The sequence below is a fragment of the Aotus nancymaae genome, unplaced genomic scaffold (genome assembly GCF_030222135.1).
Source record: "Aotus nancymaae isolate 86718 unplaced genomic scaffold, 86718_ANA_hifiasm-v0.15.2.pri h1tg000025l, whole genome shotgun sequence".
NCBI classification, from domain to species: Eukaryota; Metazoa; Chordata; class Mammalia; order Primates; family Aotidae; genus Aotus; species Aotus nancymaae.
In genome coordinates, this window is record NW_026988438.1 from 23884623 (window position 1) to 23901173 (window position 16551).

The 16551-nt window shown below is 36.6% G+C and overlaps 1 protein-coding gene across 4 annotated transcripts in view; it reads left to right on the forward strand.

Moving 5' to 3' along the window:
- The window catches only part of ELMO1 (engulfment and cell motility 1), a 571068-nt gene that overhangs the window by 193516 nt on the left and 361001 nt on the right, over positions 1-16551 (forward strand). For all 4 annotated transcript variants that reach the window (XM_021669358.2, XM_021669357.2, XM_064380449.1 and 1 more), the window contains exon 7: positions 9153-9188. In XM_021669358.2, the coding sequence (XP_021525033.1) occupies positions 9153-9188 (36 nt within the window). The remainder of the gene's footprint in view (positions 1-9152; positions 9189-16551) is intronic.

Below are 16551 nucleotides of genomic sequence, written 5' to 3' on the forward strand. Positions count from 1 at the left end.
TTAGGTATTTCTTCTAATGCTATCCCTCCCCTAGGTCTCCACCCCGCAACAGGCCCTGGTGTGTGATGTTCCTCTCCCTGTGTCCATGTGTTCTCATTGTTCAACTCCCACTTATAAGTGAGAACATGCAGTGTTTGGTTTTCTGTTCCTGTGTTAGTTTGCTTAGAATGATGGTTTTCAGCTTCATCCCTGTCCCTGCAAAGGACATGAACCCATCCTTCTTTATGGCTGCATAGTACTCCATGATGTATATGTGCCACATTTTCTTTATCCAGTCTTTCACTGATGGGCATTTGGGTTGGTTCCAAGTCTTTGCTATTGTGAATAGTGCCACAGTAAACATAAGTGTGCATGTGTCTTTATAGTAGAATGATTTATAATTCTTTGAGTATATACCCAGTAATGAGATTACTGGGTCAAATGGTATTTCTGGTTCTAGATCCTTGAGGGATCGCCACACTGTCTTCCACAATGGTTGAATTAATTTACGCTCCCACCAATAGTGTAAAAGCATTCTTATTTTTCCACAGCCTCTCCAGCATTTGTTGTTTCCTGACTTTTTAATGATCACCATTCTAACTGGCGTGAGATGGTATCTCATTGTGATTTTGATTTTCATTTCTGTAATAACCAGTGATGATGAGCTTTTTTTCATATGTTTGTTGGCTGCATAAATGTCTTATTTTGAAAAATGTCTGTTCATATCCTTTACCCACTTTATGATGGAGTTGTTTTTTTTCTTGCAAATTTGTTTAAGTTCTCCATAGATTCTGGATATGAGCCCTTTGTCAGATGGATAGACTGCAAAAATTTTCTCCCATTCTGTAAGTTGCCTGTTTACTCTGATGATAGTTTCTTTTGCTGTGCAGAAGCTCTTTAGTTTAATTAGATCTCATTTGTCAATTTTGGCTTTTGTTGTCATTGCTTTTAGTGCTTTAGTCATGAAGTCTTTGCCCATGCCTATGACCTGAATGGTATTCCTAGTTTTCTTCTAGGGTTTTTATGGTTTTAGGTCTTACGTTTACATCTTTAATCCATCTTGAGTTAATTTTTGTATAAGGTATAAGGAAAGCACCCTGTTTCAGCTTTCTGCATATGGCTAGCCAGTTTTCCCAACACCATTTCTTAATAGAGAATCCTTTCCCCATTGCTTATTTTTGTCAAGTTTGTCAAAGATTAGATTGTTGTAGATGTGTGGCATTATTTCAGAGATCTATGTTCTGTTCCATTGGTCTATATGTCTGTTTTGGTACCACCATGCTGTTTTGGTTACTGTACCCTTATAGTTTGAAGTCAGGTAGTGTGATGCTTCCAGCTTTGTTCTTTTTGCTTTGGATTGATTGTCTTGGCTATATGGGCTATTTTTTGGTTCCATATGAAATTTAAAGTAGTTTTTTCTAATTCTTTGAAGAAAGTCAATGGTAGCTTGATAAGGATAGCACTGAATTTATAAATTACTTTGGGCAGTATGGTCATTTTCACGATATTGATTCTTCCTATCTGTGAGCATGGAATATTTGGCCGTCTGTTTGTGCCCTCTCTTATTTCCTTGAGCAGTGGTTTGTTGTTCTCCTCAAAGAGGTCCTTCACGTCCCTTGTTAGTTATATTCCTAGGTATTTTATTCTCTTTGTAGCAATTGTGAATGGGAGTTCACTCATTATTTGGCTATCTTTTGTCTATTATTGATGTCTAGAAATGCTAGTGATTTTTGCATATTGATTTTGTATCGTGAAACTTTGCTGAGCTTGCTTATCAGCTTAAGGAGACTTTGGGCTGAGACAATGGGGTTTTCTAAATAGCAATTATGTTGTCTGCAAACAGAGACAATTTGACTTCCCTTCTTCCTATTTGAATACCCTATTTCTTTCTCTTGCCTGATTGCCCTGACCAGAACTTCGAATGCTATGTTGAATACGAGTGGTGAGAGAGGGCATCCTTGTCTTGTGCTGGATTTCAAAGGGAATGCTTCCAGCTTTTGCCCATTCAGTATGATACTGGCTGTGGGTTTGTCATAAAAAGCTCTTATTATTTTGAGATCGTTATAGGCAAAGGAGAAATAAAATCCTTTACAGACAAGCAAATGCTGAGAGATTTTGTCACCACAAGGCTGGGCTTTTAAAAGGTCTCTCTCCAGCTGGTACTGGGTGGGGTCATCGGGCTAAGTCAGCAACAGAGGAACAACAAGAAGTGTCATTTTGACAGAGCATGAGCACAGTCTTTAAAATCTGAGTTTAAACTGTTTTATCCTTAATGGAATTTTGAAATTTCATTCCTAATTTCTGCTTGAAACGTAGGTGTGGAAGCAAATACAATTGTGGGGAAACATGTTGTCCCAGCCTGAGCAACATAAGGAATATTGAGGAGGAAGGGACAGTGTTTCCAGAAACAAATATCAAAAAGATGGATATCAAAACATTTCTCAGAAATGATATACTTTATTTCATTTGAAAGAAGAAAAATTGTGTCCGTAACTCCAAGTCCAATGTCATAAAAAAAAATTACTCTTCTTTGAGTTTTAATAAAACACCATGTTCTTTGTCTATGCCTCTGTGCATAGACAATGAGACAACCTACTTCTGTGTCCTTCCACTGTTAGTCAGTCTTCACTAGGGGCAGAAAAACAAGGGAAACATTTCCAAGAATGAAAGGGTAGGGTACTTCTAGTTTCCTTCCCACTTGGCAATGTGACAGGAAAATTACGCCGCTGGTGTGTGAGTAAGCTGTAACACCACCCCGGGCAGAAAAGTCAACAGCCAAAGAGAGTTATATTCATGTGTTTATGACAGACTTAGAAAGGTTTTTTAAATTAACTTTCTTTTATTATGAAAAATTATATCTGTCGTTTGAAAAGTATATAAATAAGCAGAAGAAAAAAATAAGAATCATTTGTAGTCTGCCTTTCCACAGACAACCATGTTTAATATCTTGAGGAATATCCTTTTTTATATATTCTTTTAGATACACATATGCACAGGCTTTATCAAAGTAGAATTATAATACTTGTGTTTTTATAACCTGCTTTTTATACTTAAAAATATTTCCATGTGATTAAATATTATTCTTCCCTGTTATTTTTGTTGCCTGTATACTATTTCATTTTTGCAGCTTTACAGCTTATTATGTGCAATTGATATACAATATAATAATTTGATGAATGTGCATAGTATGGTGAACCATTTCCCTATTATAGGACATTTATATTGTTTTCAGGGTTTTCTTCTGAACTTTTATTCTTTTTTATGAGTCAGAGTCTTGCTCTGTTGCCCAGGCTGGAATGCAGTGGCACAATCATAGCTCACTGCAGGCTTGACCTCCAGGGCTTAAGCAGTCCTCCTGCCTCAGCCTCCTGAGTAGCTAGGGACTACAGGTGCTGCCACGCCTGGCTAATTTTTAAGTATTTTTTGTAGAGACAAGGTCTTTATCTGTGGCCCAGGCTGGTGTTGAACTCCTGGTCTCAAGTGATACTCCTGCCTTGGCCTCCCAAAGTACTGGGATTATTGGTGTGAACTACCGGGCCTGGCTTTCTGAAAATTTTAAAATCAGCTTTTCTTTTAGCAAAACCTTTTTGAATATTTAATTTATTTTATTGGAATATAATTCCTGACTCAGAGAATATATACATTTTAAAGCTTTTTAAATTAAAAAGTTTTTTTAAAGTTTTAAAATAGGAATATCCAAATAGCTTGCTATTGTTCTAATTTATACTTTACCATTCTTGTGAGAGTGTGTCTATTTTCCGTACCTTGGTCAACACTGAACTGGTTTTCTAGTTTTCCTCAGAAAAATAGCAGTGGTATCTGGGGAGTTCTCACTAATCTGGGGAATTTATAAGTGATGTTTTATGTGTTTCGTTGAGGTCATTTCTCTAAAATCTGGCTGTATTAGGAATGCTGGATGGAATCCCATAGTTATTTTAGTGACATGTAAAACTCTTTGGTAATTGTCTTAAAAAGAAGCATTAATTGCATGAATTATTAGTCCCCTCCCCACTCTGTCATACATATGACACAGATGGAAAGTCTAGAGCTGTGTATATGTATATTACATATATATAAAAATTGTCATCATTGTTGCATTAACATAAGAACAGTCTTGAAACCGGTTCCCTCCATTTCATATTAACCTTTTGTTGTTCAAATTGTTTCCTCCTTGCCTGAACCAGAGCTGTTTTCATTTTCTGGGTGTTGTGAAAATTGAGGTATGACTTGAATTATACACCTTGAATGATGTCTTTGCTTTGATATTTCCTAGCACCCGCACTTGAGATGGATTTGTTTGTTTTATTCATTTAGCAAAGTGCCCATTATGGAGTGCTGAACCATACTCCTGACACTGGGATAGGCATGTGAGGGGTAAGAGGACGTACATGGAGGATAACACAAAGATGTATATGACACTTTTTCCTTGTGTGTGACCTTTTCTGGAATTTTGTCTTTACACAAAAAATGAATTTCTTTTTTGAAAGTAACTTTGTTAACCTCCAAGGACACAGATGATCAGCTCTAACTTATGCCATTGCCTCTGAGAACTTGGTGTCTCTTAGAAGCCTTGGCTGTTCTGGGAGGTCCAGGCCAGGCCAAAAGGATTCATCTACTCACTCTTTTGCAGCCAAGGCCAGCTGACACCATGCACGTTTTGCACTTTACCTCCTCAGAGGCCACAGACCCAGCCAGAAAGAAGCTGCTCCTGTGGTCTCTGCAGTCAGCCCCAGCTGTGAAGGCTGCGGCATCTTCCCAATGCCTTCTGCTGTTTTCTTGGAGCCTGCAGTGCACTCTGCATTACGAAGGGAGCTCCAACTGGAACAGCTCTTGAGGGCTCTGCCAGAAATTTGCATCACAAAGGCCAAAGATGCCAACCTTCTTGGACTTTGTCAGAGATTGTGTGACAGAAAATTCCCTAAACAGGATCTGCCCCCTCCTCACCCCTTTCACTTTCTCTTTGTATCTTTGTCCTTCACTCTGGTAATGGAAATGAGAAGGATCACACAGCCCATTTGAAGAAGAGATTATCTTCTGCTGGTGAAAAAAAAAATGCCATTTCTTGGGCTGAGGTGAGAGGTTTCTGGCCACTGTGAGACATCAGCCTTTGCAGAGTAATTTCTCTTCTGGTCACGTTTCTCTAACAAAATGGGTATATTGACACACACACACACACACACACACACACACACACTCTCTCTATTCAATTGAGAGCAATAGACAAATGTTGCAACAAAAATTTCTCTTCTCCTTACGCGTAATCTGAAGCCAAAGTGAGGATGCAAATTTGAGGAGTAAGAAGCACTGTGACTCAGCATCGAGTTATGTCTGTGCTCTGGTCAGAGAGAGCTCTCCAAGGTCAGGGATGTTGGAGGAGGCGGAACTCATATAAAAACCATAAGCATGCGCAGGCCCCAGGCCAGAAAGTTATTTTGAAACTTTACAGCCACTGCTTTATATATTACACACACACACACACACTCTTTATTTCAAAACCATTTTAAACTTACAGAAAACATGCAAGGACAGAACAGAAAATTTTAACTTGCTCTTTGCCCAGAAACCCCATTTAAGTTTCACCCATCGTCTTAGCTCTGTCCTTTAATGGAGAGAATCTAACTCCAGGTAGCACCTTGCATCCAGTTGGCCTGTCTCTCCTGGTCTCTCCAATCTGGAATTGTTCTTCACTCATTCCTTTTCTTTAATGACTTTGGTGTTTTTAAATTATAGACCAGCCATTTTGTAGAATACCCTCTAATTTGGGTTTGTTAAAGGGTAATTTGTTAAACGTAATTTTCAGGGAAAAGTAAAATCATAATTCTCCTACAGATGTGAAAATTAATTATACAAATTGGGTAATTCTTATCACACCCAACTAAGTCATAGTTGAGGAGCTGAGGCAAAAACCACATGGGCACATGGTACCTACTCCAATAATTGAATTGTCTGCAAGTCCAGCTGCTAAGGTGGCCTGATGTAACCCTAAGACCAGTTTTATCTAGTAGTTGCTGAAATGACCTGCTGTGACTCTAGGACTGGTTTTACCTATCACTGTCACTCACCAATCAGAGCTTAGCATCTCTCAGACACTTTAATGCCTATAAGCTTTATTTCAAAACCATAGGTAACATTCTTATTTCTAATAAAACTCCCAACCTTCTCTTTGTTCCTCAGACATAACCAAAGACTACCAGTCTATGTGTATGCTTCGAATTGCAATTCTGTGGTTCTCCAATAAAATGTTTAATTTAGAGGTTTCCCTCTATATTGCATGTTGACTTCAGATATACAAATAAACATGTGTTAAAACAATTTATTTTATTCATATGATATGATGAAACCTGTCAGATGTTATAACTTTAAAGGAAAAGTTAAAATATCACAAATTTATATGGAGCAAAGGGATGTTGAGATGAATTGCAAATGGAGACAAAACTGGCTTTCTACCAGTGGAAAGGAAGTCAGTTAAATCACTGCCAGACAGGATGTATGTATATGTATTTCCATCAGTTACCTACAGCTTACAGAGAGTTATAAAATAACTCAAAGCCAACAGGGGCCGGGCGCGGTGGCTCAAGCCTGTAATCCCAGCACTTTGGGAGGCCGAGGCGGGTGGATCACGAGGTCAAGAGATCGAGACCATCCTGGTCAACATTGTGAAACCCCGTCTCTACTAATACAAAAAAATTAGCTGGGCACGGTGGCGCGTGCCTGTAATCCCAGCTACTCAGGAGGCTGAGGCAGGAGAATTGCCTGAACCCAGGAGGCGGAGGTTGCGGTGAGCCGAGATCGCGCCATTGCACTCCAGCCTGGGTAACAAGAGCGAGACTCCGTCTCAAAAAAAAAAAAAAAGCCAACAGGACTAGAATTTGATAGCCCAAAAGGATATGTTGTGGGCACTGCTTAGTTTTCTATTGAAACACAATATTTTGTTTTCTACAGATTTATCCAGTGTTCTCTCATTACAACAACCATCACAATAAAAATTTCTCTTCTTCTTATGGAGACCCATGTTGTATGTGTCTTTAGCTGGAATATAACAGATAGTTGTGACTTTTTTTTTCCGTTTCGTCCTGTTGATGGCACATGGTATCTGTCTTATTACTGGTGTTAACTTTGACCACTTCATTCAGATAGCATCTTCCAGATGTCTCCACTGTAATACTTTCTCCCTACCTTAGCAGTTAATTCATGAAAAGTATGTAGGAAGACACAGTGAAACTGTAAAGCCCAACTCCTCACCCCAGTTTCACCCGTCAGTTTTGACATTGACATTTCTTGTCTGAATTAATTATTGTTTTGATGATTTTTAAAGGGGAATTTTCTAATACTATCATTTTTTTCTACATGTATTAGTTGGTTTTCTTTGGTAGTAAGAACTCTGTTTTCTTCCTGTGTATTTGTTCACCTACATGTTTATCTCCAGTGGGGAGCTCGTACCACTTCATGAAAGCCACTTTTGTACAACTCTGTTCTGCTCTGTGTTCATTGATTTCATGTTGGTTCTTTAAGTTGGCCATGGTGAGAGTAGTTACACTGTGGAAATTGGAAAATAATACCAAGCAGATATGTGTGTTTTCCCCCAGAGATCTGGTGTTTCAACATCAGTACATCACTCTATAACACTGTGGACTCATTCATTCCTGTTTTATTCAGTAGACTTAATCTATCACTATTATTATTGATTTTGATGCTCAACATGTCCCAGATTTGTTATGTGGGAGCTCCTTCAAGCTGACTTCTGTGTCCTTTTGGCCTGTATCTCATTATGTTTTGAGCATTTCTTTACTTTCTGGCTGAACAAGATGTTCCAGAATTATCTAGATCTTCTTGCCCCACCCCTGGCATGAGCCACTTCCCAAAGGTAGCCCCGGTTCCTGTAGCCTCTGGTCATTGCGTGCTGCCAGCTTCTGCTCAGTCCTGCCTCCCCCCTCATCCTTTCACCCTTTCACCCTGCCCAAAATGCCTTTTTGATGAAGGAAGGAGGGGAAATAATAAGTATTTTAAAAAGAAAGACAGGTAAAGGAGGGGGAGGGGAAGAGGAAGAGGAAGAAAAAGACTCTTTATATACATTTTTAATCCCCCTCCCGCATATTTTACCAGAGACTAAATCTAGTCTTCGCCTGGTCATTTGGGTTTCTGTAGTGGTTACGTTTTATGTGATTGAGAGTGTGAAAATTTCTGAAAAACAAAATCATTTGTCAACTGTGTATTGAATCCTACTCTGGATGGGCCTCACATTACACTAGTGTCACAATGCAGAGCCCCCGCCCTCAAAGAGCTAGAAGGACAGTGAGATGTGCTGAGACTTATAGCCGATGTGTCCTCAGGGCCTGTGGACTGCAGATGCAGGCACCACCTATGCTGTGTGAGGAAGAGAAATCAAAAGTCAAAGAGACTTCCCAGAGGAGCCTAGAATGAGATGAGTTTGGGGGTAGGACTTTGCCAGTTGGGCAAAGAGGGGGCAGGTGTTTCATACAGAGGGAAGATCATACTTAAAGCCAGAGAGATTTGGCAGACTTGAGGAATGGGATATGGTTTGGCCAGTTTAGAAACACTTGTTTCTCCATATTATTGAGTCTAGTTTTTTTTAAAAAAAGCATAATGATCCTTTCTTATAGCCAGATTTGCCAGTTCTGAGCCACCAGCCCAGAGTTTCAGTTTTGTTGTTTCACACTAGTGCAATGTCTCATTGCAAAGACATTGATTGCAGCATCTTCCTGCAGAAGAAGCCATCTGAGAAAAAACAGAGAAAGTAAAATTGGTGGACAGTCTACCAAAGAAAGATAATAAAATATTTCTTTATAGTCAAGTGCTTTTTAGCTCAACTTGTTTTCATTGAAAATTTATCTATTCTTATTTCTAGGGTTCCCCTGCTCCATTGAACACAGAACCATTCTGATCTAAATGGACTATTCTGGTTGTCTTTACTCATAAGCAAATGCAGCTGGTTGATGACAGTGGTTTAATGCTAATCTTTTGATTGTTTCTGATAATTAAAGAACAGCAGTTTATTACTTTGAATGATGTCTTGAAATGGATAAAGTTCTTTTACTTCATAGCAGTTAAATCTGTCCTAAACCTAACCCTGAGTTTTCTTCAAAATATGTTCTTTATGTAAAAATTGTTGCTTTTAAGTATGCTCCTCACATCGTTGTTTTTAAATTTTACAGGAGATACCAGAAATTGCAGAAGATCATGAAGCCTTGGTAAGAATATGCTATCAATTGATATTGATGATTTAACCCTTCCTACTTCCCTGCATAATTGAACCCTGTCCTCTGACTGATTGTATAACTATGCATCTAGTATTTTGAATAAGTGATTTTTTGTTGTGTTTGCTTTCTGTTTGATGTTCTTTTATAAACAGCTTCTTTAAAAATGCATTCCCCCCCTTTTTTTTGCTTTGCAGTAGAAAGAGTATTTTATGTATATAACCACTAAGAGATGCTATAACCATAGAAAGATTGCTACCCTATTCCTGGAGCAGTGCTAGGCATAATTTTATGTATTACTTTAAACAAAACTTTCATTTTTTGTGGCCTGTGTGATGTTCAAAGTCAAAAGTCTTTGATTTTCTTCAATGGCTCAGAAAGAAAAAGGATTCACACTTTTAAAAGTATCCAGGATTGAAGGATGCAATGAAAATTATTTACTTTTAGTCTGAGAAAGTGCTTGATCACTTATCTATGAAGTGAATTATATAATTGTGTCTGAAGATAGAGAACTTCTTTCTTAGAGTTTTCCCTTCTAAGTTTCTTTCTTAACCATTAAACGGAGTGAGTCCAAATACAGTCTAATAAACTCTTTGAAGTAGGGTAAACCAGTTTTCATGGTGCCAAGCCATTAAGCAGATAATTTCAGTTTGAGAAGGAACACTGACCAGCATCTCAAAGTGTGAACTTTAAAAGCATCTCAAAGTGTGAACTTTATTTTGTAAGCCCTCAGAGAAAATCCTCATCACCTTCAATATATTATAGTATTATGCTAGTCTCAAATCATTCATCTTCTCCCATCCTTCACACACAGAAAAAGTATGAGTTGCAGGAAATCTTCTGTTTATTCAGTTCTAATAAAGTAGAAACCAATATTGAACTTCTAGGGTAAAGCTTCTTAAATTTCATTTTGATATATTTAATACAGTAGGAGCACTTAATGGTAATGGCAGTAGAAGCCACTTTTTATGAGACTTTATCCTGGGCACTGCCTCAATGTTTACACTCATTACTCCTAATCCACACATGTATTCACCATACAAGTTCAGTATTTCCTTGGTGCAGAAGTTAAAATCAGATGGAGGAGCTGGGATTCAAACTTATTTTCTCCCCATCAGCTTAATAGAATTTGCGAATATAGAGGAATTTGGGGCCCTGAAGCCAAAATCATTTCTTTAAAATTTGTTAGCCAGTAGTTTTAATCTTTTGATATGTAGATATGCTGAACAGTTTGTAGTTCATGGTTTTTATTTATTAATCATAGACAAAAATCAATAGTCAAGGCCATGGTTCTGGTAATGACAGAGTAGCACAGTCAGACTAACACAGATAACAATTATGAAATCTGGACAAAATATTATAAACAAAACATCTAAAACCAACTATATGAAGGCACTGGATGGCAGCCAAAAACAGGCAGAAGGTACAGGGAAGTTAACCCTTGAGAGACCAGATGGTATTGATGGGATTTGTGTGTTTGAAGCTTCTTGCCTGAGAACACCTACTCATCCAGGCAGCATGGAGTGGCAGAAAGCTTCAGTCTTAGTAAGTTACTAAGAAGATGTAGTTTGGGACTTCAGAGCAGCTAGCTAATTAGAGGGAATCCATGAAAGAAGAGAAGCCCAGAGAGTAGCAGACTCCACATCTACGCCTATAAACCCTGTCCCAGTCCACTGCTGATCATTGTAGTGCAAATGCACTCTTTTAATGGTCAAAACAGCACCTGGAAACTAAGAGATTTGAGCAAAGATGTCAGCTGTCACTCACTGCAGAATTTGGAGTTTGATTAATTTCCTGCTAGAATAAAAATCATCGTTCTTCAGAGGAACAAAATGGAATTGTGAATATTGACAGTGTTTTGTTTACAATGTCCAATATATAATAAAAAATTACTAGGTATGTAAGGAAATAGGAAAATGTGACCTATGGTTAAGAAAAAAATGTAGGTAGTAAAAACTGACCCTGAGATGATCCAGATGTTGGAATTAGCAGATGAAGGTTTTTAAAAAACTTTCATAAATATGTTAAAAACTAAAGAAAAGTATGAGTATAATGAATGCACAGATGGGGAGCCTTAAAAGAGAAATTGAAACCATAAAAATAACCAGATGTCAGTTATAAAATTGAAAAGCACAACAGTTAAAGTGACAGTTTTACTGTATGAGGTTGAAGATGTGAGAAGAAGAGAAAGTAGTTTTGAAGATATATCAGTATAAGTTACCCAGTCTGAAATGAATAATGAGTACTTGACCTGTGAGATAATAAGTGATCTGAAATACATTTAATTGGAATCCCAAAAGGAGAGGAAAAAGAATGGGAAAGACAAATATTCGAGGAAATAATTACAGAAGAAAATGATGATGGAGACTTATGAAGCAAGTTCTTCAGACTGGAGAGACATGGTACTAGATAGATATTCAGATCTGTAGGAAAATATGAAGAACACCAGAAATTATAAACATGTGCATAATATGAAAAGATAAAATATTTTATCTTTTTACTTTCCTTTAAATTACCTTAAAAAGCTATAACTATGTAAAGCAAAAATTATAATACTGTTTGGTAGGGTTTATGACATATGTAGATGTAATATGTATGACAATGAGAGCACAAAGGATGGAGGTATAAGAGAAACTACACTACAGTAAGCTTCCTAGTGTATAATCTTGCCTTTAAGTAGATATTAATGGTGCACATTGTAATCTATACAGTCACAACTAAAAACAGTGCAAGGAAGCATAGGCCAAAATACAAAGGAGGAATTAAATCAGGCTACTAAAAAATATTTGATTAATTCAAAAGAAGGTAACAAAAGAGAAGTAGAATAAAATATGGTTGAGACAAATAGAAAACAAATAAGTTGGTTGACTTAAATCTAATCATATCATACATTAAATATAAATAGACTGAGCAGTTCAATGAAAAGGTTTAGATTGTCAGACAAAATTTTTTAAAAAGCATGGCTCAGCTCTATGCTGTTTATAAGAGATATACTATAAAGACAAGGGCACATGTAGGTTGAAAATAAAAGGATGGAAAAACATATACCATGCAAATGCTAAGAATAATAAAACTGAATGGTTTTATGAATATCGGGAAAGATAAGACTTGAAAGCAATATATTATCAGAGTTAAATAATTACTAATAAAAATGGTCAACTCATTAAGAAGATTTAGTCCTCCTTTGTATTTTAAATATGTATACACCTCAAAATTTTAAATGTGCATGCACATTTAAAATTATTATTCATGTGTATAATAAGGTTTTAAAATATATGAAGCAAAAACTGACTATTAAAGAGAAAAAAAGGCAAACCCATCAGCATAGTTGGAGATCTTAAAACCAATGTTTCCTAACTGGTATGAAAACTAGGCAAAATAAGAAGGTTATAGACGATTTGATTAACACTATCAAAGATTTATAAAGTATCAGACTCAACAACAGCAGAATATGTATTATTTTCAAATACACATGAACTGTTTATCAAGATAGCCCATAGTAAGACTCAAAAATTTCCAAATGATTAAAATTACACAGATTATGTTCTTTGATCACAAGGAAATTAAAGTAGAAATCATTAACAATAAAATAGCTGAAAAGCCTCAGATGTTTGAAAATTAGAAAACACACTTTCGTATTATCCAACAGTCAAGGAATAACCCAGTTGAAATTATGAAATATTTTTAACTGAATAGTAATGAAAATCAACATACCAAAATTTGTGAATGCAGTCAAAGCTGTGCTTAGAGGGAAACTTGTAGTCTTAAATATCTATGTTGGAAAGAAAGGATTTTTTAAAAAAACCAGTGGTCTAAGTTTCTACTTAAGAAGCTTTAAAAAAATGTGAATTAAGTAAGTAGAAAAAAAGAATAAGAATAATACCAATCAATGAAATAGAAAAGAGACAAAAAATAGAAAAAAGCCAAACATTTTTTAGGAAAAAAAAGAAAAGAGAAATCCAAATATCAATACCAGGAATAAAAATGGGACTATCACTATACATTATACTGAGATTAAAAAGGAAATAAAGAAATATTGCAAATAATTTTATGTCAATAAATTTAACATTCTAGCACTTAGGGAGGCCAAGGCTTGTGGATCACTTGAGCCCAGCAGTTCAAGACCAGCCTGGGAAACGGCAAAAACCTATTCTACAACAAAATTAAAAAATTAGCTGAGTGTGGCAGCTTGTGCCTGTAGTCCTAGCTACTGGGTATGCTGGGATAGGGGATCACTTGAGCCAGGGAGGCAGAGGTTGCAGTGAGCCAAGATTATGCCACTGCACTTCAGCCTGGGCAATAGAGCGAGACTTTGTTTTTTTAAAAAAAAAAGGAAAGAAAGAAAATTTAAGATGAAATGGACAAATGCCGTGGAAAACAGATTTACCAAATGTGTTAGCCATGGAAATACATGGCTTTGGTCTCCTTTCAGGAAAGAACTTGTTAGTCAGCCAAGAAGAGTATAGTAACTGATAGTTTTCACCTATCACACATTCTAGATTCATGTCAGGTTTCAATACTCTCCCAATGCAGCCTTTAGTTATTGAACATAGCAGGGATACCAGAGCCTGGTCATTTCTACCCATTATAGGACTCTTAGGAGGCAGCGTTTATTCTGGAGCATCCCACTAAGTTGGCTGAGACTCTTTCATATCTGCATTTCCTTCCTCTTCCCCTTTCCTTTCCCACTCATCATATCTGCTTCATGGTCTCAAGGCTTTCCATATCCAATCCTGCTCTCTGCCTGCTTTATCTTCCACAGGCATTGCCCAACCTCCCACTCAATCTCTGCTCACATAACTCCATCTCAGCATCTGCTGCTCAGAGGACTAAAACTGACATATCAAAACTGACTCATGATGAAATAGAAAATGTGGACACCTATAGCTATTAAAAAATTGAATTCATTTCTCAAAACTTTCATACAACAATAACTGGTTACACTGGTGAATTATATTATATATTATAGAAGAAATACGAAATCTAAATATATGCTTTTGGAAAATAGAGGAGAGGGACCAGTTCTCATTATTTTATGATACCAGTATCACTCTGATACCAAAACCTGGCAAAGACAATATAGAAAATAAAAATTATAGACCAGACGCAAGAATCCCCAGAGGCACATTAATAAATAGCATCAAGCAATATATTAAAGGGATAATACTTTGTGACCAATAAGGGACTTATCTCAGAAATGGTTTAACATTTAAAAATCGATCAAGCAGCTCAGTGTTTTATGAAATAAAGGAGAAAACCTAAAGAGAAAAATCATCTTAATGGAGAAAAAGCACTTGATAAAATTCAATGTCCATTCATAATAAAAGTTCTCAGTGAGCTAGGAATAGAGCGAACTTCCTCAACTCGATAAAGTAATCTACAAAAACCTTGTCATACTTAATGTTGAAAGACTGAATGTTTTCTACCCTAAAGACTGAGAATAAGGCAAATATGTTTGCTTTCTGCAGTTCTATTCAATATTGTACAGGAGTTCTTAGCTATTGCAATAAGTCAATAAAGAAACTCTAAAATCATAATATAAGAAAGGGAGATGTAAAACCATTTCTGTTTATAGAAAACATGATTATTTAGAAAATCTTTAAAAATCTACAAAGATACTGCTAGATATAATTGAAGGCCTCAAGATATAATGTTAATATATAAAAATGTCAATGTCAATATATAAAAATGAATATATGTTTATATGTTAATAGCAACCATTGGGAAATGACATTTAAAATTTTTCACTTATAAAAGTATCAAAATCATAATTTCTTTGTGGAAATAAAAATTTATTTTTAGGAATAAATTCATTGATAAACATGCAATATCTATTTATTTGCTAAAAATAAATAAATGAGAGAAAATGAAGAAGACCCAAACAAGTGGAGCAATAGACCATTTCATGGGTTGAAAGACACAATATTATTAGATAGCAGTTCTCTTCTGATATCCTTTGGCAGGGACACAGAGCCAGACTATATCATCTTCAAACTATAGGTTCAGTGCAATATCAATTATTTTTTAAAAAATTACAAATCAATCCTAAAATCTAATGGTAATGTGTAGGACCTAGAATAGCCACAATAATCAACAACATAGTAGAAGAGTTTCGTTGACTGATTTCAATACTTCTTATAAAGTTAGTTATCAAGACGGTCTGATATTGGTATAAGGGGGTAGATAAACAGATCAATGTAGTAGAATAGAGTCCAGAAACAACCTGCACTGAAATTTTTAACAAAGGAACTAGAAGAATGTTTGCTGACTTAAGTCATGCTTTCTGAAGGTAAGAGGTATGTCTAAAAGATAACTTATAAATCCACACCATTCAATGTATGTACATTTTACTCCCTCAAAGAGGAAAACACATGGAAAAACTCAAAAGGGCAGAGCAGAACTACAGCCGTTAACCTTGACAATTAAGGATCTATTGAGCACAATTTATTATAGCTTTAAAAGTGGCCTTTATTTTCATTTTTTTTTTTCAAATTCTGTATTGGGGCTGGGCACGGTGGCTCAGGCCTATAATCTCAGCAGTTTGGGAGGCAAAGGTGGGTGGATCACCTGAGATCAGGAGTTCAAGACCAGCCTGGTCAACATGGCGAAACCCCATCTCTGCAGAAAATACAAAAATTAGCTGGGCATGGTGGCATGTGCCTGTAATCCCAGTTACTCAGGAGGCTGAGACAGGAGAATCACTTCAACCTGGGAACTGGAGGTTGCAGTGAGCCGAGATCGCGCCACTGCACTCCAGCCTGGTGCCTGGCGACAGAGCAAGACTCTATTGAAAGAAAAGAAAGAAAGAGAGAAAGAGAGAGAGAGAAGGAAGGAAGGAAAGAAGAAAGAAAGAAAGAGGAGGGAAAGAAAAAAGAAAGAAAAGAAAGAAAAAGAAAGAAAGAAAGAAATCTGTATTGGGCTTGCCCCATGGAAACATTTGGAAACACTATTCTTTTATGAAATTAGTAGCATAAATTTACATGCTTGTTTTGAGATTGGCTGAATTTTGTTGGAATGAAGATGATGTCTACTAAGTTGATGAGAAACATTTATTTGAATCATTCCAGCACACATGGTGTGTTGGCTGTGACAGTGGCTTTCCACCAGCATGTAAAGTTTGCAGTTGGCTTAATTTGTGGCTGTCAGTACTGCAAAATCTTTAGCCTAACACTTTACAAAAAACAAATAATCCAAACAAATAAAAATGTTCCCGGATGTGCCATGTGTTTGCTTTATATTTGTAATTCTTTTAGCCTTGAATCTCTGAACCCAGGACTGATTTTGGAGGTGGAACTTGTTTTGCTTTCCCTGTTTGGAGCCTGAATCATTCCTCTAGCAGTGGAAATAAACACCTATG